Source organism: Colius striatus, chromosome Z (genome assembly GCF_028858725.1).
Source record: "Colius striatus isolate bColStr4 chromosome Z, bColStr4.1.hap1, whole genome shotgun sequence".
Lineage (NCBI taxonomy): Eukaryota > Metazoa > Chordata > Aves > Coliiformes > Coliidae > Colius > Colius striatus.
The window spans coordinates 66417228-66443780 of record NC_084790.1 but is presented as its reverse complement, the minus strand read 5'-3'; the positions used below and the strand labels follow the sequence as shown (position 1 = coordinate 66443780).

The 26553-nt window shown below is 42.3% G+C and overlaps 1 protein-coding gene across 2 annotated transcripts in view; it reads left to right on the top strand.

Annotated features, from left to right (window-relative positions):
* Positions 1 to 4185: 4185 nt before the first annotated feature.
* FRMD3 (FERM domain containing 3) overlaps positions 4186 to 26553 on the top strand; it is a 148083-nt gene continuing 125715 nt past the window's right edge. For both annotated transcript variants that reach the window (XM_062019435.1, XM_062019434.1), the window contains exon 1: positions 4186 to 4344. In XM_062019435.1, coding sequence (XP_061875419.1) covers positions 4246 to 4344 — 99 coding nt within the window. In that variant the 5' untranslated portion in view covers positions 4186 to 4245. The remainder of the gene's footprint in view (positions 4345 to 26553) is intronic.

Sequence of the window (26553 nt, the reverse complement as noted above, 5' to 3'; positions counted from 1 at the left end):
TGCCTTTTGGTAATTCTCAAGTCTGTGGTACTTGAGTCTAATCGTGGTCTTTTTCCCCTGATGGGCCTAAACCAAGACACCTCTGGAAGAGAGATTCATTCCACTGTGACCTATGATGAAGACCGTGGTGAGGCAGCTGTGCCCCTGCAGTTCATAGAGGTCCACAGGGGAGCAGAGATTCACTTGCAGCCCATGGATCACTCCACGCAAGAGCAGGTGACCATGAACCTGTGGGAAGACCATGAAGCTGTGGGAAGCCTGTGCTGGAGCAAGTTCCTGGCAGGAACTGGAAGCCCACGGGGAGAGAGGAACCCACACTGGAGAGTATGTTGCTGTCAGGACTTCTGATCCCGTAAAAGACCCACACTGGAGCAGTCTGTTCCTGAGAGACTGTTCTTGTGAATGACCTATGTTGGGGCAATGTGTGAAGAGCTACACTCTGTGGGAAGAACCCACACTGGAGAAGTTCATGGAGGACTATCACCCATGGGAAGAATCCCACACTGTAGCAGTGGGAAGTGTGAGGAGGCGCCCCCCAAGAAGAGGCAGCAGCAAAGTCCATCTGTAATGAACTGATGCAACCCCCATCCCCTGCACTGCTGGGGGGGAAGGAAGGAGAGTCCTGGGAAGAGGCAAGGGAGTGGGAGGTGTTTTAAGATTTAGTTTTATTTCTGATTTTCCCTGCTTTGTTTTGATTGTTCATTAATAAACCAAATCCTTTTCTCCCCAAGCTGAGATATTTTGCACGTGACACTAATTGAGTGATCCCCCTGTCCTCCTCTCGACTCACAAACCTCTTGTTATATTTCTCTCTCCCCTGTCCAGTTTAGGAGGCGGAGTGACAGAATGACTTGGTGGTCATCTGGCACCCAGCAAGTGCTAAACCAAAAATCTGTGTCCTTGATATGGATAAGTTATTTTCCTGATGAATTGTGTCTTTTGGAAGTCACACAAATCTTCTGTGTAACGGGATCACCAGGAGACCTAGGAAGTCAGTTTTCCTGTGGACTTTGTGACTTCAAGAGCAAAACTCACACTCCCCTGACTATAGTAAACTGCTCCCTGAAAAAAATATTGATTCATTGCTCAATGTTCCTTCTCCCCTCTTTGGGATAAGCCTAGTCTCTGGACAAACTTAATGTTCAGATCACATGTTTTCAGCTTTAATATTTTGAGGGTTCGAGATCCTAACTCCATTGTAGAAGGGAGCTGAGTCCAATCTGAACTATCCTAAACATCATTAGTTTAAAAAGTTACCATTGATGGCTTATGGCACCCTGACTTCTGAGCCACAGTAAACTGTTGTCTGGCCTGTCTGTGGAAACCTCAGAGGAGGCCCAAGGCCAGGGTGATGAGTAGGTGTGGGCCTAGGGTAAGAAAGCTGGTGTATTGTATAAGGCACTCCTTGGATTATGTAGCTGCTCTGCCTGTGCTGGAATCCAAGGTCTGACCCAAGGCAAGTGTATTCACAGCGGTAGCAGTTGTGTTTATGGATTAATCTTTGAGCATTTTGAAAAATGTGTGTGTGTGTGTATACTTACAAACATTCGCTTAAAGAGCCAAAGTTGCTGTGATGATCAGTCACCAGATAGAAAGGCTTGGCTGTATTCTGTGAGCCAGGTGAGTGCTTGGATAGACCTCCCTAAAATGTGCTGTGGTTTTGGCAGCAATAGCAGTAGTCCACTGAATCAGAAGCAGGTAGGTGTACAAGCAGTTTATTTTTTTCTGTACTCCATCACCTCAGCATTTACTGGTAACTGAACTGAATGTATCTATGCATTTCTTTGTGTTTTGCAATACTTGCCATCCTACTTAATGTCAGTTCCTGAAGTACCTGGCTTTGCAGATGACCTTTCCAAATGTAATACTGCATAATGACTATTTGGCCTCCAAGATAAAGCAAAAAGAGTTGCACTCAGTCAAGTATGGCTACTGAAATATGTTTTGTTTTTTTTTTCTGTGAAACTTGTAATGGTATGAGACATTTAAGAGCCTCCTATTTGTACAGAAAGGCCTATAATGCTTTTTGAATAAGGTAGAAATGGCAGTCCAAGTACTGGATGCAAAATCAATCTGATGGATTTACATACTGTATTTCCAACTAGGCAGAGTGTTTGCTTTTGTTGCCTGTTTTGTTTTGTTTTCCTGTGGGGTGGAGTATCTGATTTTGACAGTTTCATTTATTTGCTGACATCCTACCAGATGGCTGTCATATTCTGTGCTAGTAGTGGCTGTATTTCTGTAGTAACTGGAACACATAAATCTGTTACTGATCTTACAGACCTATCAGGCATCTCAAGCCTACATGGTATGGGATATTACAGAAGAAAATAAAGTGTCAAAAAGATGTGAGTGACCTGTCTTTAAAGGAGGCAAGTCAAACTTTGCTGAGTTTTGCACACCTGCAACTCTGATGCTGTCAGTACACACCAGCTCACACTGCTGTGTAGCATTCAGTTTGTAGATGTAAAATTTCACACTGCAGTCACCACTGTGTGAGAACTCTGAGAACTCCTGAGAAGCTCATCTGTGTCCACATGGTCCTGCCAGTAAAGCAAAAATCCCTGTGACAGTGGTAGACTTTGACCTGCACCCTAAAGTTTCATCGGGTCTCCCTTCTAGTTCCCCTTTTGGATGGAAAAAAGCTGCAGGTGCTGAAGGGAAAGGTAAAATACGCAGCTTAGAAAGAAAAGATTCCTTCTCTGCTGTAAGCAGGAAAATCTGTGTTGCTTGAGAGTCAGTCCACACATGGGTTTAAATCCTGCCTCTATTGAGTTCCCATGCTGCAGGACAAAAAGCATTATTTTATTTTTAACGACTCATGTCTTGGCTGATAAGGACCTTCTTCCATACTTTGCGGGTTGACTGTGGCTATTGAGGTGAAAAACCTGTTTCAAGTACTCACTGGTTTGCTTTACTATTCACTACTCAGCTGGGAGCATTTATCATTTATGAGGAGCACATACTTAATAGTTTTTCTTTTATGTTCCACATTACAGGGCTTTGCATATTTATTAGCTGACAGTAGTGAGCATTATATGCTTCTCATTTGTTTGTGGTTGTCTGTATTTCCTGCTGTTGGCAATTCAGTAGAAAGCCAAAGGAAGACTTCACAGGAATAGCGGCACTTAGGCTTTCCCATTACATTTTCAGGAAAAAATCATGTTCACACAGAACTATTTTCAGAACACATAAGTTTGCAGGTCATGGACAACTAGGAATGATGGAAATACACCTTGTGGGTGGCTTTTGGCTCTTTTCCTTTTTTTTTCTTTTGTCTGTGTAGACTTCCAGATATATCCCATTTTGCACTGATTGTTTTTCGTGTCACACTGAAACCATCAGTTCTCCTTTTTCATTAGAGTGCTGATCCCTGTTTCTAGACTGATCAGCTTCAGCACTTGTTTCCTTCAAAGTTTTGCACAAATGTGAATAGTAAAGCCATCGGGTACTGTATTTTCTTTCCCACTTACACAACAAACGGAATGAGACTGCTTCTCCCTAATGGACCATTTCTTTTCCCTGAAGAAACAAGTTTCCAAGACTTGCACTGAAGTGACGTACGTGAAGTTGTGTTGCGCTTTCTGTTTCTTTACAGCGCACTCTTCCTCTTTGGTAAACTGGGTCTACATCTGTGTATTTCACAGGGTTCTCCAGCACCAGGCTGTGTTGGGACACCCGGGAGAGCCACGGTGTGGGCGGACAGACAGCTCGGGGACTTCGTTCCCCACCGGCAGCTGAGAGGATGTCCCCTTTGCGGGGCACCAGGCACTCCCGCGACAGTACCCCTCACTCAGGTGCACTCCAAACCAGGCACGCTTGCTGACCACGTCCCTCCGGGGGCTGCTTTTTTTACCGAAGCCCGACGGAGCGGATGTCCGCAACCGTGGTCGGTGGGGCAGAGGATCAGTGGAGTGCGGGGAGGGGGAAGGGGACAGGTGAGGGCGGAGAGTTGCCCCCGCGGGCCGGGCCGGGGGGGCAGGAGGTGTGGTGCCGGGGGCGGGCGCAGGAGGATGCTGAGGCCGGTGAGCGGAGCGCAGCCTGACGCAGCGGCGGGCCGCGCCGCGGCGGCCGGGCGGATGGCGGGCAGCCGCGGGGTGCCGCGGGGCTGAGGGGCGGCGCCGCCTCCGCCGCGCCGTGCCGCGCCGTGCCGTGCAGTGCCGCGCCGTGCCGCGGTCGGCCGGGCGCTGCTGCAGGCTGGCCCCCTGCGGCTGCCTGGGGGGCGGCGGCGGGCGGGCTGCCGGGATGATCCGGTTCCGGAGCTCCAGCATCAGGTCGCTGAGCCCGGAGATGAAATGCACCGTGCGGCTGCTGGACGATTCCGAGATCTCCTGCCACATCCAGGTGCCGGCAGGGAGAGGGGCGGCGGCGGGGCGGCTGGGCTTGGCTCGGCGGGGCAGCGGCACCCCGGCCCGGGGGAGCAGAGCCGGGCTGGGATTCGGGCGGTGGTTCCCCGGCGCAGAGCCGCTGTCAGGGCCCGGGCGGCGGCGCGGCCGCGGCGGGGGGTCCCCACACGCCCCGCTCCACTGCGCGAGGCGCCGCGCACCTGCAGCGCGGGCAGCCGCGGCTTCCCCGCCGCCTCTCGGCGCTGCGCCACGGCATTGCACCGCGCAGCGCGGAGCCCGCCCGGCCGCCGCCGGAGCCGCGGGGTCCGCCGTGCGCCGGTACCGCCGGCACGGTATCCCCGCGGGCGGGAGGAGCCCGCCAGGCTGCGGCGGCCCGTGCCGGGCGAGAGACCGCGGCGCTGCGATCCCCGTCCCTCGGCGCGGCGGCGGAGCGCCCCGCCCCGCTAGCCCCGTCCCGCTCGGCGCGGCGGAGGTGGTGTACGAGGATTGTCGGCTTTTCGGTGCCGGGAGAGCCCTGCTCGGGGAGCCAGGCCCGCGGCGTGCGGCGCCGGGAAAGGCTGTTACTGGAGCAGAGCGGGCAGAGTTCAAGTCGAAGCGCTGCTCCCCCGCCTTGCGCCTTTAGGACGAAAGATAACTTACGGAAAGATTGTCATCGGTAGGCTGTTGGAAATAAGGCAACTTTGCTGTAGTCCGACTGTCTCATTACTTTATCCCTGTTTAGACCTTCGAGGAATAAGGATAGTAGGAAAAGAGTGAGGAGTCGGTGAATTTCGCATGGACTGGCAGTGTTCATAGTGTGTGAAAGCAAAGGGTATTTTAGGCGTTGTAACAAGACCCGAACTATGATGCATTACAGATACAGATACAGTGTTACAGATACTTAAACTGCAAGTGTTAGAACCGAGTTACTCTGAAATTTCCATGGCGTTTGTATAATCACGGAGATGAACTTGGCATCCAGATCGGAAGATGGAAATGTTCTTTTAGGAAGTGGTTTGTCACTCACAGTAGATCTTTCTCTCTGGTAGTATGAAATATCCACAGCTTTAAATAAAGTTGGTGGTCTGAAAAACTCAAGCAATGGAAGAGGCAAGCTACGTTTTTGCCTGTTCCACATTGTGGTTTTTGTTAGTTCCAATGAACCCCTTTAATACTGGAATAGAAAAGAGTAGAATGGAAACAGTTGAAAGGGACTCACATCAGTCCTTGAGTCCAACTGCCTAACCACTTCAGGAATGCCCAAAAGTTAAAGCATATTATTAAGGGCATTGTCCAGATGCCTTTTTTCTAAGGCACTGGCAGGCATGAGGCATTGACCACCTGTCTAGGAAGCCTGTTCCAGTATTTGACCAACCTCTTGATAAAGAAATGCTTCCTGATGTCCAGTTTGAACCTTCCGTGGCACAGCTTTGAACCATTCCCACATATTCTGTCAGTGAGTACCAGAGAGAAAAGCTCAATAACTCCCTCTCCACTTAACTCTCCTCAGGAAGCTGAAGAGAGCAATGAGGTTGCTCCTACGCCTCCTTCTCTCCAAACTAAACTAGACAAGCCCAGAATCCTCAGCCACTCCACACAAGACATACCTTTCAGCCCTTCCACCAGCTTTGTTGCCTTCCTCTGGATACATGCAAGGACCTTCACATTCTTCTTAAATCATGAGGTCCAGAACTGCAGGCAGTACCCGATGTCAGGCCACAATGACGGTGGGATAATTGCCTTGCCCACTGTCTGGTTCTGCTGTGTTTGATGCACTGAAGAGTGTGGGTTGCCTTCTTGGCTGCCAGAGCATGCTGCTGGCTCACACTGACCCTGCTGTACTCAGCAACCCCAGGGCCATTTCTGCAAGGCTACTCTCCATACACTGCTCTCCTAATGTGTACCTGTGTGAGAGTTAGATGAAAACAGCATGTAGTCTGGAAGTAACAGGGAATTAGTGAAACATGTTGTACCTGTAGCATTGCAGTGCTCTTTTTAATGAATAGCATGGTTATGGGATTACAGCTTTAATAGGTATGAGAAAGAATGGCCTTTGGAGCCTTTTCTTGGAGCTTAATGCAAGCTTTGTGTAACTTATTTGGCATCTTTAAAAATTAGTCTCTTTAAACAATGATGAATTTCAAAGTAAGAATCTGAGATAGTGTCATCAGAGCTCTGTAGATTTATAGCGGCGAGCAATTCACATGCTAGGAGGATGCCCTTCAGTGCCCACAGGGTAGAAAAAACAGTCATTAAGTAGGTGTTAGACTGTGCAAGGTGAGGTAATGAGCTCAGAACCAATTCACTTCTATTGCATCCTTGTGTCTCCTTCCACATGTAATGCATCCAGGGGAAAAGTGTTTTACACCACAGTTTAATATGTTTTAACTATTACAATTCTTTTATAAACTCATCTAGAACTTGTTTTCCTGAGTCTGCACATTGGCAAAAAATATTTAAAAGGTGGAAATTGCTCTTTTTTTTCCCCCTAGAATTTTTAAATACTGAAATTCTAAACAGGTAAATGCAAATCTTAGTATAAGAAACTAGTGTGCTTTTTACTCACTTCAGCAGAAACACACAATTAATTACAAAATGTCATGATTCTGACTTATTTTCACTCTTTCCTGTGCTACACACTTTAAACTACTTAATCCTGTCTGTAAACAGCTACCCCTTACCTATCACTGTATATACAGAGGAGATTTATTTACTTTCTTGTACGTGTGTAGCACTTAAAGACACTAGACTAATGAACCCCAAACCACTCAATATTTTGCCTTTAGCTTCTCATTTAGATCTGTATTTGAACTTCATACTGGGGACAAAACTTGCTAGGAGCTTTCACAATACTACAATTTTCTTTTTGAATGGAAAAAAAAATTGTGATTTGTGTATATGCATATCGATGCATGTTCAGCAGGACAAAATAGCCCAGATGATGTGCTGCTGGGTTAACAGCAGTGACAACCAGGGTTGTGCCAGCTGGAACATGTTGGACAGCTGTGTTTTGGTCATTATGAGGATAGGAAAGCCTAATTCTACAACACTGAGAAATGCCAGCAGAGTCTCGTAAGGACACAGACTGCAGTATGGAATAGTGATGCCTGAAGTTCTAGCTGTTTATTTTCAGGGGGAAAGGAGGGCAGACAGGCAGCTAGTGTGGATGGTGATGTACGTAGCTGAAGATTTGCTGTGTTTTAGCATACTGAATTTTGATGGTTCCTGCCTTTCCAAGTGTTTCTATCCAGTAGTTGGCTTGCACACATGGGCTAGTATCAGAGGGCCACAGCACCACTTCACTGCAGAGATGTCTCCTAATTAAATTCTTTGCAGATGCCCTGTAAATATTTGGCCCTACAAAATGGGTATCCAGAATTGTGTTTTGCTCAGCTAAAGCAATGGGAGATACTCTTAGGAAAAACAAGCAGGAGCAGAAGTGTTTATGTGCTGCGTGTCTTTTTTCTTGCTGTGTAATTTTTGTAGTCTTTAGGTAGGGAAGTAAAATTTCTTTCTACTGTTACAGTTCCTTTGAAGCCATATTTCCACAAGCCAACAGGCTAATGGAGCCTGCTTTTAGAAATAATATTTTTTTAGCCAACAGTCCAGTGACAGCATGTAGGGTGATGTGGGGAGAATCAGAGATGAATCACGCATTTGGAGACTTGAGCCAGCTAGTTATTGAGCTGTACAGCTGCCATGTAGGTCACCAAGTTGCTCAAGGCTAGGATTGCAGCTCAGAGGTCGGGATTCAGTGTGTCATTCGCCTCATCTGAGAGACTTTGTGACTGCAAATTAGCTGAAGTGGTGACAGGCACAGGAAAAGGCTGAGGCCCAAGGGATGCTTACCTAATTCCTGTGATGACATTTATTTTCCCATGTTTTTTGTTTGTTCCTGAAGACTCTCTGGGACTGTATGTTGGGCAGTCTTATAGCGGCAGTAGAGTGAAGTTGTAGTGGCACAGCTAAAATGGAGAGGTTATGAAAAACAGCCTGAAGGGCCAGTGGCCACTGTCTGTTTCCATATGCAAGTGAGAGGTGACCTGCTTGTGCAGCCTGCCTGATGAAGCACAGAATCAAGGCTTGAAAGAGGGCACTGGGAGAAGTAGGTTTTGAAAACTATTGGAAATGTGTCTGGAGCGGCTGAAGACCTCCTTTCTGGAGCTACTAATGAGATACTTATTTTCTGAGTCATTGACATAACGAGAACTTTACTGCATTTTTTGCTAGCTTCATGCAGTAACTTCACAGATCTAATTAACCTTTTAGTAGCAACGGCCTAAACATCTTAAATAGTAAGGACTTTTTTCCTTTCCCTGACTTACTCTGCAAGATTTCTTGTGCTTATTTCAGTTGTGAGTAAAGTTAACTATCAACGTCCCATTATGGTAGACTGCTTGTTATTAAATATGTAAGTACACCTTGGGTTTAATGGTGCCGCTGCCATGTTTTAAATAGGATATGGGCTTCAGTATACCTTTTTTTTATCCAAAGTGACTACTGCTACTGTTTCTTTAATTAAAAAAATTGATCGTCTATTAGTAACCTTCGTAACTCTAAATTTATTGCTTTATAGGAAGGTAATACAAAATGATACGTTCACTCTAGAAAAAGGCCACATTTAATGTATTACTGTTTTTTTAAATTAATAAAAATTTTACTGTACTCCTTGAGCTGTTCAGGTCCAGCTGTGAAAACTAGAGATAAGGTTGGCAGTTCCTTGACTGGAGGATATTATCGACAGATGTAGTCAACTTTGCCATCTATGTGTTTAATTGTAGAAATACTGTATGTCTGAATCTTCTTATGCCTCATCTTGCATGTGAAATTGTGCAGTAATGAGGCTGTTATGATGATACAGGTTTTGCTTTGTATGAGCTTTCTCAAACAAAAATCTGAAGAGATATTCCTGAAATATTACCTGGCTACAGTTTTTTAATGTATCTGAGTTATTATTTGATTATTGTTTAAAAGACAAACTTGCATTTCTGTGTGTGTCCATCTTTTGAGTGAAGAGAAGACATTTTTCTAAACCAGTTTTTAAAAGTTCAGGAAGAAAATAAGCAGAGTAAAGCTTTTGTTTACTCACGGTCTCTTCTTAGACTTTTTACCTTTTTTTTTTTTTGTCCTGTAAGTAAAAGTTGGGATGATAGAATCTGAGAAAGCTCAATTCTTTCTGCCACGGATGGTCCAGTAGTGCAAAGTGGCCTCGTGTCTTTTTAATTTTAATTCAGAAACAGTTTCTGTGTGGTTTGAATACTGGTGCCTGCGGTTTGGCTAATAATTTATAAGCTTTTTTATCTTAAAATATGACACACTCTCCTGTCTAGTTCACATTGGTGACTAGAAACTTGCCTTCTTGCTTAGTATTTTCTGCCTGGTATGTGTCTTGCAGGCAGATGTTATATTTAATGTAAATCTGCTAGCAAAGAACTCTCTTTAAAATTTCTGTCCCTCAATAAAGTGTAAAAATCGAAACAATATGCTGAAGCAGGCTTTGAGATAAAAGAGTGGTGACCATGAATCTCACTGTGAAGACAGGCTGAAGGTCGACAATTTGGAATAATAAATGGGAAAGTATGAAAATGAAAAGAGCACAAAGGCCAGAAATGAGATTAGAAGGCAGAGCACCATAGCTGTGGAAAGGGAAAGGTTAAGGGATTATGTAGACAGCAGGCAGGAGATTTAGTGAATTTATATTTATCCTGTAAGCAATGTCATAACCGTAACCAGCGAGTGCCTTGAGCTGCTGGGATGATGCTATAACAGTTCAAAACAGTAAGATGAGATAAAGAAGGTGATGCCAGTTAGGATGGATTCAGTGCCGTGTGCTGTTGACACATTTTAGAAACTGACTACTAGGTCTTGTATTCCTAAAGTCATGCTTGAGCCTCTAATTGGACAGTTAAAACAGATACTCTTGGCAAGAGTTACAGGCAAGAATCCTCCCTAATTAAGCTAAGACTATGGGTTAAAACTTCCTCTGTTGTCTTTTCGTGTGTTTGATCAAATTTGAAGTAACATGTTTTCTTTCTAATAGCACTTACGGAGGTGCTCTTAGCTCTTACTTCAGGGACTGAGCATGAAACAAGGAGCAGAAAGTACTTCTAGGGTGCAAGTAGGGTGATGGGAGTTCTCATTACAAATTAAAAAGTCAATTGTCTTGGTAGATTTTGGTAAGTGTTTGTGAAGCTCGGTATTTGCTTCATATTCTATACTTCTGGTAAAGAAAAGACGCATATCTATATGTAATATCAATTCACAAACTCTTGTTGTTGTTACTTATTATTAAATGAAAATACTTACAAAGTTGGCTTATACAGGATTTTATCCAATATATGCTAAACTGCAGCCGAACTGCTTTTGTGTTAGATAAAGATTATTAATGATGTTGAAGCAGGTTTTTTCCACGCTCTGTATTGTCTGATTAATGAATAAAATTTGAAAAGTCTCAATCCTAGAGACAATGATTTTGCCTTTCATTTTAATTGTATATTTCCAATGTATTTCAATTGTCATTTGTAATTCATGTTTTGAATGCTAGTAAACAAAGGCAGAGGAACTTAAGATGTCTGCTTAACAAGTTACTCAGTCCAGAGTTGAAGATGGAAATATAGATTGAAAGTATTTTTATATATGGGTGTTTATTTTTATATGTGGGTTATATGTGAGTGCTGCAGTGTGGAGGGAAAAAATGTGACAAATGTAGTTATCCTTAAGCAAAGTTAATTATTTGACAGGGATGAACTAAAAGGATAGTTATTGATTTAAAATGTAAGGTTACTATTCTCACATTTACTTACCTCTCATTTTTCTTAAAGCCTTGAATAAAAAAATTTACATTCTTTATTTTCATGCATGTGTGGACAATGGTTGACAGTAGAGTGGAGCTGTGGTAATAATGAAAGGCAACTGGAAAATCAATAGCACAGTGCAGCAGAGCTTAGATCTCCAAACTGGAAACCACTGATTTGATCCCATGAGGTGGCAAGTGGGTTCTGTGAGATACAGAATGCTTTCTACTTGCAAGAACTTCACACTCTCTTTCGCCTTGAAAGGACTTTTGGCACCTCACAAGGGTTAGCCTTCTGCCCCTTAAGATGTTTTTGTCTGTCTAGGCATCTTCAGTGCATGGATCTATTGTAGGAGGCAACTGAGAAACAATCACTTGGCAGAATTAATTTGCCCAAGATTAGAGCCATAATGATTTACCGATGAGGAAAAACTGTGTTTTCACTTTTTGTTTTTATTTGTCTGGGTTGAATTTTCTGTATAGATCACAAATGATTTTATAATGTGTATCAATGCTCGAGAAATTACTTTTAGCAAAATAAGAGATTAGTGCCTTTTCTGTGGGAAATAGGATGTTTGGATTTTGTCTGTCTGGTTGTTCCTGGTTCCCTGGAACAGACAGCATGTTAAAAATAAAAGGTTTAAACGTGTAGGCTAAAGAATACAAGAAATGGCAAATGCTTTTTCTCATCTCCCTTAAAAAAAAGCAAGCGAGTTCAGAAGACTGAAGGGTAAATCTTCCTGTGATAAAATGCTTCTTTTCTGTAGCACAGATCTCTGTCCATCTGGGTATTTTGACTTATTAAACCAAGCATACTGAAAATGGCTCTCCTCATCTTGCTATTGTCTGTCTCTTGTTGCACTCCCCTCTCCACTCCGCAGTGTGGATAATATCAACCTGTTGGCAAGGTTCATAGCATCCAGATATTCTTTCTCTTGTTTTCCTATTAAAGCCAAGCTGTCACCAGATGACTTCTGCCATATCTTTCCTTCCTGCATATGGAAAATATCTCCTCACAATTCTTCAGCTGAGGCTGCTTGTCTGTTCCTTCAGTCTTTGTTTGCTTAAATACTGTCTCATTTTTCTCTCTGGCCTTGCTTTCTCAGAGACCCTTTCTAGACCTTACAAATAATCTTTTTGTTCCTATCAAATGACATTGTTCTCACTGTTTCAATTTGTTATCTGACAGAGGAAGCAGTAATTCAATTGATAGTAAATACTTTTTTCCCCCCTACTGTAAATAACTTTTTTCTTCCTTCACTCCTCCACAGTCTGTTTATTTTATAATTTCCAGCTACAGGCACTGAGTTCATAAAAGTGTTCCTGTTTTCCTTTTTTCAGGATTTAACATGTTTTTGATGGAAGTGTGCTGATACTCTGTTCTTGCCACTTCAGTGTCCTGTCAAGGTAAATGCTGTTCTCCAGCTCATGGTTAGTTGTGGCAGGTGTAGGCCAATTGTGAATAGTAATCATCATCTTCATGGTTGCTGTTTATTGGCGTAATGAAAAAAGTTGACTAAGGAGGACCCAGGGACAAAGGATGAATGTTGATGTCCTGTTAGATTTAGAGACGTTTCCCTACTGAAACTAATGTGTCTTGGTTTAGGCCCATCAGGGAACAAAGACCACGATTAGCCTCGAGTACCGAAGAGGCTGAGAATTGCTCAAGGGCAGGGAGGGCTTAATTGCCGCTTAAGGTTCAGGACAAAACAGACCAGGCTACTCGGTTTGGGGAAGAAAACAGAAAATAATTTAATGCAACATCAACTAAAACATACCCCCAAAACCCCAAAACATAACCAAAATGAAACAACACATCAATGAAGAGTCCAACCAGCCTTTTTAAGAACACCTTCTTGCCACACCTCCCCTCTTCCCGGGCTCATAGCCCTGATCCCGGGGTTTTACCCTGTCCCCCCCTGAACGGTTCGGGGGGGGCAGGCAGTGGGGGTTTCAGTTAGTCTGTTCCCGATAGCTTCTGCTGTTTGTCCCTCCTCAGGACGGGTGAACTCCACACCAGTCCTCCCTGCGAGTCCGTGGGGTAACTCACACGCATGGCAGCCCTGCACGGGCTGCTCCGACGTGCACTCATTCCAAAGGCTGCAGCTCCTCTCTGCCTCTCATGTGGGGCTGCTCTGCGGCACACAGGCTCTCCAGCACGGCCTGGGCCATGGCCGTCTCCCCACACAGTCCCTCGCCCGTCCGGGCTCACTCACATGGAGCTGCTGGTGGCTCTCAGTCCTGCCATGGATCTCCATAGGTTGCAGGGGCACAGCTTGCATTCTCGCCACGGCTTGCAGAGGGGTCTCTGGTCTATTGCTTCTCCTTCCTTCCTCCTTCTCTGGCCGAAGGGTCCGCGTGGTCGCCTCCATCTTGTATCCCTCTTACACCTCCTGCCTCGCATTCCGAATTCCCGTCCCCTAAATAGTGATGGCAGAGGCGCCAGATTGGCCCAGCCGGGCGGGAGGTGGGTGTGAGCCCAGGAGCTGGGGGACAGTCCGCAAACTCTTTACCGGGTCTTCACTGCAACCCGCTCCCCTGTTACTAAGCCAAAAGCTGCTCCTTGCTAAACCAGAACATAATGCTAGAAGCTTGAAATAAAATGTCTCATAACAATATTTATATTCATAGCTATATACCACAAGTTCTTTTTTCAGCAGAAGGGTTTGCAAACAGAAATAATTCTTGCAATATTTGGAAATCTGGCCATTGCCATAGTTGTGGTAAGAAACATAAGTATTAACTGGCTGCAAAATGATTGCTCTTTAAGTACTTCCTTTAGAAAAATGTTAAATGAGTCAACATCTTCATTAAAAAATGCATTTATTTTTCCTTTGTTTACTTAAACCTCAGGAAGAAGGAAAAAGTCTGGATTGAAGACATGTTTTGCTCCTTGCAAACACAGTAACTTATGATGATATTTTCCCCAAACAGTTCCTCTTGGAAAAGAATTGTGCTTTAAAATCCCCACAGAAATCAAGATTTGAATCTGGTCATTCTGTTTTGTCCTGGCATTGTAATATGTAAACTTCTATAAAAGGGGCACATTTTGCAAAGACAACTTTGGGTATTTTTGACCACACTCTAGTGGACTGTATGCCCGCTTTTAATTTTCTTTCAGATAATTGCAACAGAAGCAAAAAAGAAATGGGATTGTGAAATGAAAACAAATAAACAATCCTCTCATTCCCCCTGCTCCGTTTCCCCCCCCCCCCCCCCCCCAATCCAGACACTATCCGAAGAATTTATAACAGGACTTAATAATTTAATAAATATGAAGAGACCAAGAAGCAGTCACAGTTTAAACTTAATGGTGAAATCCAGTGAAAACTGGATGCATAAAGTTTGGACTGTAAGGGTGTATTTGTACTGTATCCAGGCACAGAGCAGCGTCAAACGTTTTTGTCTCCAAAACAAAGTGTCTACTTGTGAACCGCCTTTTGGTAATGGTTCCTGGACTGGTCTTTCTGTCAGGAAACGCCTGGGAGCTGGTTAGCAAGAGTGCTAATTGGCACAGATTGGATTTTGGCCAGGCAGTGCATAAGTTTACTAGCATGGGTGGTGAATTTCAACACTTCGGAGTGCCTGGTGGGTTTTAGTAGTGTCAGCATGGATGTAATGTCAGTTTTGAAAAAAAGAAAAAAAGGTTTTGTCAGTGACTGTAGATATGTTTTATAGATCTGATATGAAAATGTGAAATGGTGACCACATTCATAACACTGTCTTTCTAAGTGGAAAATCTGAAGTATGGTGCGGAACATCTTAAACAGTTGGTGGTAGTTAAACTAGGAGTAGCACTTGGTTTAGTAGGTGCTTACAGAATAGCTGTGTTTAGGATGTATGGCTGTAATCTTGGATTTGAACCTGTAATCTCTTCTGGGATGACAGGTTCTTGACTTTGTTTTATTTTAATGCTTTTAGCAACAGAGTCTAATACACAAGTATTCTGCAGGATTGGGACATCAGTTGATGTGGTGGTGGTTTTTTGGTTTCCTTTTTATTTTTCAGACAAAAATGCAAGTGGAGTGAGAAATGAGAGATGGTTATTTCTTTAAACAATCATTGCAAAAGTGCAGATGAGATGCTCTTTGGAGGGCTATGTACATCAGAGGTGCTACAGAACATGCTTTTAATTCTATTTCTTGAGGCTTTTCAGAATAAAAGACAGCTTGATCCTTCACTCTCTGTTGCATTAAAATTTAGTAACACATAAATGCTTTGCAGTCAGAAAATGATGGTTGCTCTCATGTTAGATGGAACAGTTATCTAGGCTGTGAGTTGAACTCTGCAAATGGTACAGTGCCAACTTGAACTTGGGTAACTTAAAGGGTTTATCTTGAGACATTCTATGTGGAGTTCACTAAACACACTGACCCTGCTTGCACCTACTCTGTATGAATTTGCATTAGCTCCATCCTGGGAAAAGGAAGGAAACAGAGGCTTTTACAGTGCTGTGAGTGATTCAGCGTGCAGACTCAGCCATTCACACGAAATTGCTCCAGCAGCTTGTCATGCCCCTGCCAGTTGCTAGGTGCAGTTCCAGGGAGGCTTTTCTGTTATGACTGGAGAATCCACTCCAGTTGCCAGGATTTCCGGATTAATTTTCTCATACAATATGGCAGGTGGTACTTTACAGCCACCAGAATGGAGAAGACTTGAGCAGAAATCATCCCCAAACCAAATAATGCTGCTAGCACATGGGCATTAAAGGAAAAGAGAGGCATATCTAAATGAGAAATGAGCAATACTCTGCACAGTTTCAGAACAGTGTGTTCAGCATAATTCCGTATGGTTTTTGTGTGTGGATGACATGCACCAAGTAAGCAACAATTTTGAACATGTAGCTTGCATCTTGAGAATCAGGGACTAGTTTGTATCCTGCCCAGAGGAGTTTGTGGTGTAATTTCAGGGGAAACACAGTAAGGGAATACTTATTTCTTGTTGTGGTGATGAGACTACACAAAGTAATCTATGTAGTTAGCACTTAAGTAAAGAAGGGTGAAGAATTCTACTACAGAAGAAGAAACTGCAGGAGTGGTAAGTTGGTATGTGTGAGGAAGAGAGCAAGACTCCAGTTGTGTAGAAGCTTTGGTGGCTGCATGGTATATTGCAGAGAAGATGGCACTACTGACAACACTCTTCCAGTGTACACTGCTGCTTTTTCTTTTATTCTCTTAATTAGAAAGTCCTTCCAGTGAAAGAATACATAGTTCGTAAATCTATGATCCCAAATACTAATGTAATTTTTACTAATCTAATCTGTTTCTCTGCTTATTCCTTCATGTTTGCTTTAAAGTGTCCAGAGCTGAGCTCTGTTGCAGTTTTTATCTAAGTAACTTGCCATCTCCCTGCTCTGTTAGAGGCTCATGCAGTGTGTAGGTGTATAAGGAGCACAGCGGTTTAGGTTGTATTGGGGCAGGAAGGGAAACAGAGGGTTTTAATTCTGCTCTATAGACTCATCAGTTTTGATTGTTAGTCCTGTCTTTCAGCAACTCTTAAGCTTTAAGTCTTCTCCATCGTGGGTGAAGATATCAACACTATGCCTAAACCCAGACTCTTGCAGTACCCTTCTGAGGTCATCATCTAACTCACCAACTGCATCTCTTTTTCATCACCCTTTTCTTCAGTCCTCCAGACAGTTTTCAGTCCTTTTTGCAGTACTTGTGTTTCACGACAATGCTAAGTTATGATTTCTCCTTTTTTTTTGGAAGTAGGGCAATGCACTCTGTTGGATACACAACAGAAACTTGGATCTGTTGATAAATGTAATTCACTGTTTTTCTGATGCCTGTAATTATTTCCCAGAGAATGTTCAAAGAATTGCTATAGATTCACACTAATCATTGCTTACTTTCTTCTCATTAACTTTTTTTTCCCTGCAAGGGGCTTTTTTTTCAGTCATGGCTTTGATGATATTAATCTGGAGTTAGTCTTCAGACAGCAATTACAAGAAATACTGATTTTTGAAATTTCATGCTGTACTTTGGTCACTCTGTCACCCCCCACCCCTCTCCTCTCCTCTCCTCTCCTCTCCTCTCCTCTCCTCTCCTCTCCTCTCCTCTCCTCTCCTCTCCTCTCCTCTCCTCTCCTCTCCTCTCCTCTCTTCTCTGTAATCTTTTGTAATTTAATGGCTCGGAGGATTGTCTTGATTCACTTGTTATAATTTTATTGCTCTTGATAATATATTCTCCGCATAGGATAATGTTTATATCTGTGTGTTTTTATTGTCATGGTTTGACATGGTAAGGGGGAAGGGGCTGTAAAGATGGCTCCTGTAAGAAGTTCCTTGAAACTCTCCCCAGCTCTGAGCCAGACGCACTTCTGGGGCTGAGCCAATTAGACGCCTCTACGATCACTTTTTAAGAAGAAGCTGGAAAAGGAGAGTTCTTCCTCCTTCTTATTCCTTTTTCTTCCTCCTTCTGTTCCTTCTTCTTCTCTGGCTGGTGGTGGTGCAAGGAGTAGAAAGAATGAGAGAAATAACCACGCAAACTCCAAGGTCAGTGATGAAAGAGAAGAGGAGGTGTGCTGGAGCAGAGGCTCCCCTGCATTCTACAGAGAGGACTGGTGAAGCTGAGATTTATTTCCATTTATTTAAAGACCCTGCATCAGCAGTAGAGATTAATTTGCTAAAGCTGACCCTGGACCAGGGGCAGGGATTCACTTCATTAAATGCCCTGAGCCAGGGACAGTGACTATGGCAGGAGGAGGCCATGTCCTGGGGGAGGGACCCAACCACTTCACTGCAGACCCCAAGCCAGGGGCATTGATTTTCTTTATTAAAACTATGGCCAGAGCAGGCCATGTCCTGAGGGAGTGACCCTTTAAACTTATGTCCAGAAGAGGCCCTGTCCCGAGAGAGGGACCCTGTATCTGCAGAAACTGCAACCGTGGCAAAGAATCCACACCAGAGATACTCACTAAGGACTGTGTCCCATGTGAGGGACCCTGTATCGGCAGAAGCTGCAGCTGATGGGAACAACCCACACCAGAGAAGTTCGTTAAGGACTGTATCCTGGGGGAGGAACCCCATATTGGAGCAGGGGAAGAATGCCAGCAGTCGTCCTCATCTGAGAAGACAGAAGCGGCAGAGCCCATCTGTGAGAGACTGACCACATCTCCCATTCCCTGCCCCCCTGAGCCATTGAGGTGGGAGGAGGTAGAGATATCGGGAGCAGTGAGCTGGGCCCGGGAAGAAAGGAGGGATGGGGGAGGGAGATCTTAAAGTGCTGGTTGTAATTTTCTCATCATCCTACTCCCTTTTTATTCTTATTCTGTTCTGTTTCTTATAGAATAAACTTTCCTACTTTCCTCTTTAAGTTGCGTACTGGAGTCCATTTTGCCAGGAACAATAATTGGCAGTGAGCCCTCCCTGCCCTTGCCTTAATCCACAACAACCTTGCTTATCTTTTTACTCCCCTTTCACTGGGGCCTCTGCCATCCTCACAAGGGTGGGGGTGAATGGGGGGCACCGAGTGAGAGACTGTTGTGGTGCTGCTGTGCTAGCTGGGCCAAACCACGACACGTATACATCCTGTAACTTACCTGTAATGGTCTGCATAGTTGTAAGGCTTTTACAGCATCCTAATTGTTTGTATATCCTTGTTTTCCTAACTGAAATTTATAATGATCAGGATTTATAACAACCATGTTGTACCTTAGAAACTCCAATTTCTTCACCTTCTTAATCATTAAACAATTTATTTTTATCAATTTAATTTATTTTTATAATTTTTAAAATCAGAGAAAGACCTATTTTCACATCTTGCTAGGCTGAACATGTAACTCATGTTTTTCCGTCTTTCCCAAAGCCTTGATGAAATTTACATATTTCTAAACTGAGGTCCAACACTTAGAGTCTTTCTTTTTAGTACAGTTTTTTGCCCATTCTTTATACTTGCACTATTATATGAAATGCTGATGACTCTGAGGTGGTTCAGGAATAGTGGAAATGTTTTTATGTCCTGCAGGGGTTTCCACATAGCATGAGGAAACAATTTTTTAAAGCTAAATCTCCCTTCCTCCCTATGTGAATTTCCTCTTAAAACTCTGAGCTCAGCTAACATACTCTTCTGTATGAATATTCACATATTTTAACTTTTTTTTTGTTATGATAGAATTTATTTAGACATCATATCTTGCTTACAGGAAGTGATAAATATTTTTCTGTCACGAAGGTATAAATAATTCAGTGAATACTTCATGTCCTGCAAGTAGCTATAAACTGGATACTTTTTTTTATTCATAGATCCATCATCTGTCTTTTTGCAATTTTTTTTTACTCTACGAACATTTATGTTATTGTTACCTTGTGATCAGGGCTACCATTATAGTCCAAAAACTGCAAGAGAGTTGCATTTCCTTTTCAGTTTCTCCAGATATAGACAGTATTTTAAGGATGGAAAACCTTTTGTCGCATTTGATGCATTTCCATTAGCTTCCTTTAAACACTTCTAACTGTGTCTCTTATTGATTGTGAAATAAAGGACAAGACACACGTGTGGATTTAGGTGCTTTTGCCTTCTTTCTTCTTCTCCCCACCATCCACTGGTGGAACTTGTGGTTATTTTGAGGGCACCGATTTCTAATAGCGATTTTGTTGCCCTGCTTCTGCTTGGACAAGCTGTGCTTCTGTGGTACTTCAGGAAAGATGAAAACCCAACCAGCAACTAAACAGTACGCAGCCGGTTGTATGTACTGGGCATGACATCCTATGGTATGGAATAGCCCTTTGGCTAGTTCAGGTCTGCTGTTGTGGCTACACTCCTGTCCCGCTGCTTGTGTGCCTGTTTGCCGGCAGGAAACTGAAAAATCCTTAAAGTAGGATAAGTGTTACTTAGCAGCATCTAAAACATCTCTGTGTTATCAACATTATTCTTACACTAAATCCAAAACACATCCCTGTACCAGCTATTAGGAAGAAAACCAACTGCAGAATGGCCAAAATCAAGACACTCTACCAGGTGTAGCCTGGTATAGCCCAAGAGGTAATAAATGATTCTTGATGTCTAGGCAGATTACTAGTTACGTCTGAGATGTCCTCACTCCTCTCCCGCCTCAAAATGACCTCTGTGGTCTTCTCACTTGTTGCCTATCTCAGTATTACCCATACTATTTATATTACCCTTTTTTTTCTCTATAAGGCAAAATTCTTTGCTTTCAGTCTTGGCCACATAAGTAATCTGTTGAGAAAAGAACCTTTTTTTTTCTACTCTCTGCATCAAAGGAGTTCTTTTTCCTCCCTCCCTCTCCTAGTTTTTTTTAAGAATAAGCAGGTAGGCACAATGACATGTAAATCCTTTTTGAAATTCCTAATTTGCTGACTTGACAGTACTCAGAGAAGACAAGAAGAGCTATGCTCATGGTGAACCTGCAGTGCTGGTTTGTGCCCTAGATAATGTTTGGCACTTCTCTGAGAGATACAGAAGGAACTGCATTTGCTAACCTCTCTCTGCTTCCTCTCTCTCCAGAGGATTCACTGCTTAGGATTCACTGCTTACGCAGAAACTAAAATGTTTGCTGGAGGAGGATTTCTGAGTGTTTTATCCTGTGGGCTGAATAATGAAGAAAGGTTATGAATCCAGGGGGAAGCCAGTGTAACGAATCCTGTTTTCGTATTGTGTCTGTACAGATTTAATATTGCTTTCTAATTAAAATTGGATCTGCTTCTACAAAATACTGTTTTTCTCATTTTTAACTATGAAGACTTTCCCATGCATTCCTGAAATAGAATAGCTAAATGTATGCTTAAAAAAGGAGAGATCTAAAAAGGAAAGTACTGTCCTCCCAGAGGTGCACTGGGATTCCTGTAGCAGTATTTCTTTGCAGAAATACTGTGAGTTTAGTTTTCTTGCCGAGAGAGGTTTCTGCTTTATGAGCAAACTAATTGTATATTTTTGTTCAAACTAAACATCATTCTGACACATTTCATGACCACAAGATATTTTATACATTCACTGGAACAAATAACACACAGGGCTGTCTCAGGCATTTAGTCAATGGATAATGTTGTGCCTGCTTTTACACATCTTTCAGCTAAATCAGAGATCAAAACGAAACTCCAGCACTTGAGGGGATGTGGGGAGGATTTCTGACACTGTGGAGGAAAGTGAGTCTGTAAAGCCTTAATGATTGCTCCTTCATCTATGCAAATTTGCTTTAACTGGTGCCAGTTCTTCTGTAATATTGATGACATCCTTCACCTTGTTAATAGCCCAAATGTTACAGACCATGTGCTAGTAGTCTAATTTTGTTCTTTGTGTAGAGAGACCACAAACAGTGAAGACTGAATATAAGGATGTGAACTATGACTACAAATTTGGCATGCAGCAAGCTTTCTGTTAAGCGAGTGAAAAATGTTTGAAACTGATTTTTGTGGACTGGACACGTCCCATGGTTTAACTGGTATGAGAAAGTGTATTAAACAAATTCTGTAACAGTTCCCTGACACCAAGGCAATTAGTAAAATGTTGCAAGACACATTGGTAAAGTTGTGTGTTGAGTGTCTGCCTTTGTCCCCAAGAGAGTATGAATATGCACAGGGGCACAAATAGCCTGCTGCTTTCTATCTACCTTGGTCTGAGTTTTGGTGAAGTGTTTTGCAATTGGAGCACAGCATTAGCTGATGAAATATTAGACAGGGTAAGGCAAATCTTAATGAGACTGAACGTTATTGGAGGCAGGTTTACTGGTTTACAACATGGGACTGAAAATGCCCAAAAGTGGGCCTGCAGTGACCCATGGTCAGGGCTGCTCCTAAGAAATGGCTGTCTGATGTGGTCTAGTCCCTCAGAGACATAAGAGATGCTTTCCATGACATTTTGTTGGTCATAGTGGGTGTATTTATCCCCAAATGTCTATTTAAAGTGTTGCTATGGGGCATGCTGAGAGGTGTATATCTGGACTTTAAAGCTGCTATTGGGAGAGGGGCTGTAATGGAAGCTGTGTAATTTTAAGCACCTTAGGAGTTCTGCAAGAATGCCTACAAAATTCCCAAATCTGGGATAGAAACAGTACTGCTTTCCCCTTTGTATATGTAAATACATTAATGTGGGAACATCTTCCCTGAGATTCATAAGCAGCATTTAGTTCCTCAGGTGGCTGTGTGCAGATAGAATGTTTTGCATGGAACTGGAACTAGTCTGCTGCACACCTCATGAATGAGAATGTGCTTTGTTGTGTGTAGTGTGGAAAACAAATTATCATTCATATTTATTGTCTGCTCCCTGAGCTTCTCCCGCTCTGCAGACGGAGGAGATGGAGCTTTCCTTGATCACCACATAACTGTAACCCTCTTACTGAGTTTGCAGGGTCACTGTGTCTCTCCAAAGAGCTCAGGAGAGAAGTAGCCATCTAGACTATCTCTACGTTGTTGATACTCCAGAGCTGGAGACATGAATTGATAAATATCTTTTTCTGTGGAGTGGGACAGATACCATGTCCCAGAGGGATAATAAGAACTAAGCTTTCATGTGTCTTGGGATTCTCACAAGCAGAGCTATGACCCTGTGCAAAGCAGTGTTGCTGTCAGACTTCAGGTACTCCAAGTCATCTGAAACATCATGCTTTTCTATATTGTTTACAAGGTAACTATTCAGGAGTACAAATACAGAGCACAGCATGTAAAGCATTCAGAATTTCACAAAATTACACCATATGCCTTTCAGAGGCTTATAATTTGGCAAATCACATTTCTTTCAGAGCCCATTGTTTGTCAGCGCTAGTGTTGTCATAGATTTTTCTGTGTCTTCTTTTGTGCTTTCTTCCAAAAGCGACCCATAGTAATTTTCCTCCATGCTAGTAATTTGTTTTTCTCTAGCACATTACCATTACCATTTGGTTTCTAGCAACAGGACAACAGGACAAGGGGTAATGAGATGCAGTTGGAACACAGAAAGTTCCATTTAAACATAAGAAAAAACTATTTCACTGTGAGAGTGAGGGAGCAGTGGAACAGACTGCCCAGGGAGGATGGGGAGTTTCCTTCCTTGGAGGTCTTCAAGACCCACCTGGACATGTTCCTATGTGACCTGATCTAGGTGAACATGCTTCTGCAGGGGGATTGGACTAGATGATCTCTAGAGGGCCCTTCCAAACTGTAACATTCTATGATTCTATGGTTTTATTTTTTGCAGGATTCACCATTTTAAAATAAGACGTGTGTGTCTTCAAAGTTTGCGTGGCTTTCACTAAGAATTTCTGCTATTTCGTTTCTGTAACTTGGAAAAAACACACCAAATAACTAAAACTCAAATGCTTTAGTTGTCTCAGTATATCTATTGAATGCAAGAAGAGCTTAGAGCCAACATGCAAATGTCAGATTGACGCAGAGAATGAAACGTGGAGTGCAAATTTCTGCAGGAGTTCATGGCAGTATTTACTATGGTATCGCAAGAGCACTTCAGATCCTAAACCATGGATAAGGACCCCATTTTGCTAAGCAAACACAAAGTAAGATACACTTCCTAGTCATGTCTGAGGACATAGACACCCACTGGAATACTATGTTACATAAATAACACAGCTTGCTGCCATTCAGATGAGAAGTCGTACTTGAATCTACATGTGCTTTTGGTTCATGGCAACCAGGAATGACATAGTAGTCTGAAGCCTTTTTGCCAATACATTTTAATGTGCTGCAGTTGGACAGTGTTCACCAAGGCAGATAATAATCTATTAAAATCTTCAAATGCAGCTGAGTTACATTCTGTGCCTACATTCTTGAAATAAGACTGTTGCCTAGGTGAGCACAGGCAGACAAAGAAACAAACACTGGGCAGCATGATGCAGTGGTCTCTGCAAATTGTTATCTTTGGCAAGAAAAGAAGGGTTTAGAAGATTACAATGGTGTGCATCAATCCTTCCTGACAGAAGGGCGGACCTGGAAGGAAACACAGAGTTGCTTTTTCGTGAACTTTAAGAAATGGACTGTAAGAGCTAAGAAGGGTAGGTGATTGCTACCCTCTTTCACTCAGCAGGAAGGGGACAAGCAGGCATAAAGTGAGAGATAGGATCCTGATAGGCAGGGGTAAATTACAATTGGGAACAGATGGATAAAGAGTGGCTGGTGGAAACGCCCAAATCCCTGGAGAGATGCACAAAGGGGTACTCTGAAGCAGTAGACCATGGAAGAGATCTTTGTATCATTATTTTGAAAGATACCAGTGAAGCAAAAAGGCATCTGGCAAGACAGAGGACATTATATTGGGATCATATAGTCACAAAGTGATAGTAACAAATAATATATTGTTTTATTATATTCTTGTCTACTTAGGGGTTAGGAGGAGAAATGATTATTTGTAATAAGAATATTGATTTTAGGAAACAAAGTAGGGGAGTGTTAGGCTAACATCAGCTTTGTCATACCTCAAAAATTAACTGAGAAAGTAAGAGCTTTATAAAAGTTGCCTTTGATGGGCCAAGGATGCATGAGGCCATGAAGCTGGTTGTATATGTACTAGATGTGCTTCCAAGAAAGTAGTAAAACTCTGGATGCTTTGCTGTAGAACACTATTTCAATTAATAAATGATATTTTAATATTTCTCTGGTTTGAATTTGGTGTGGAGAATCCTGAATGACATTCTAAGGCCCAGTTGTGTCCTGACAAGGTCACAGTCTTCTGGATGATATCATTTAGATTTGGACATGCCCGGCTTTGGGGTTGTCCATAATCTTATTTGCAGACTCAAAGACTGAGCTCTTAACTTCTGAAAAATTGCTGTACTTTTAGACAACAAATTATGTGCACTTTGACCTTGAGTGGTATGATTTTCAGTAGGATAAGTAACTTTTAATGTCCTAAAAAATATTACACTCTATCAATAAAAGCTGTCTGGCATAAAAGTTTTAATGTTAAAAACTCAGAGGTTTTAACAAGGTGTTAGGGCACATTGCAGCAGGGTAGTGGTTCTGGTGAGCTGTGTACCATTTTCCAGTGCAATTTGCTGTGTTGGAAAAGAAACCAGAGAATAGAAACCCATTTAGAAAAAAAAATGATATAAATGTTTCTGTTTATTTGTATCAGGTATTTGACTAGATTAAGTTCAATTAGACTAGATCAGTTTACTAAACTAGAATAGTTACTATTAGACTAGGTAACAGGCTTTTGGTGTGAGGCAACTACTTTAAATATGAGTGCTGAAAGATTGCAATATAGGGAATGTCTATTTGAAAATCAATAGTTTAAAGAACTTAAACACTTTTTAATGAACATTTCACAGTTGGATTTTAAAGAACTGTTTAATGTGATTAAGGGTTGTGTGATGAGGAATGCCAACACACTGTGACTGTTCTCAATTTCCTGACAAAAAATGTGAATGAAAAGCAGTTGCATGTTTACTCCATTATTCATGAACTACTCAGAGGTATTATGCATAAGGTTTAATACAACACATCTGAATTATGGAAGTAATTTTCTTATTTCCCCTTAACTTGATTGGATAATCAGAAGTGAATGCAAATGTACAGAGAGCTCTCTTTACTCCTGATGCCAGAGATGTAGGAGTGAGATATGCAAATACATGCACCTTTCATTATATCTAAATTGTAGAGTGCTTAAAGTATTTTTTCATCAGTTACAGCTAGACAATATGGCAAATTACATGTTTCTTAACAGCAAAAAAATGCATTGAACTAATGCCTCTGAATAAGAAGGGACAAAAGTTTGGGTACTTCAACATGCATCAGTGCCAGTTATGTGTATAAGTAACTTGTTTAACTCCTGATAGAGTGGATTTAGAGGAAAGTTAGAAGTTACTTGTACTGCTTTATAGCTGATCTAAGTTACGCTGGGAATAAAGGTATAGTTTACATATAGGCAAAACTGTACCATGAATAATACACAAAGCTTTCACAATTTTTTTAAATTTAGATGAAGGTGTGTACAACTTCTATTCATTTAACTAGATATCAGTTAGAAACAAATCTTTAATGTAAAACATTGCACAGGAAATAGATCAGTTTTCAGGTGTAAAGCACTTAAAAAGCTCAGGGTGGAAAAAAAAGAAGTTCAGTGGTTAGGTCATTTTCAAAATACACTCCAAAATACATTGAGGTGAGTTGAGCCCAATGAGTGGTCACAATACAGTCAGTGGAATCCGTGCAGTTAAGGATATAGGGAAGATACATAGGTTATGAGTCACATTTATTTCCTGAATCATGCTTGGAACCTGGAACTGCACATGTGCAACATGTAGAAGAGTTGCACTGAAATACGTATGCTTTCCCATAATTTTGTTATGCTTAATTGTCTTGCAGGCATCACTTTGTCATGCTTTTTAAACTCTTACATAGTTTCCCAGATTGCTCTGTTAAAGTTAACAGAGAAGAGGTTTGGAATATTATTACTGTCTCTACTGGTGTAGACAATGTTGACAGTCTTGCATTTTGGGCAAGAACAGTAGGTGCTGGTTTAAATGTTACAGCTATTACCTTTAGTA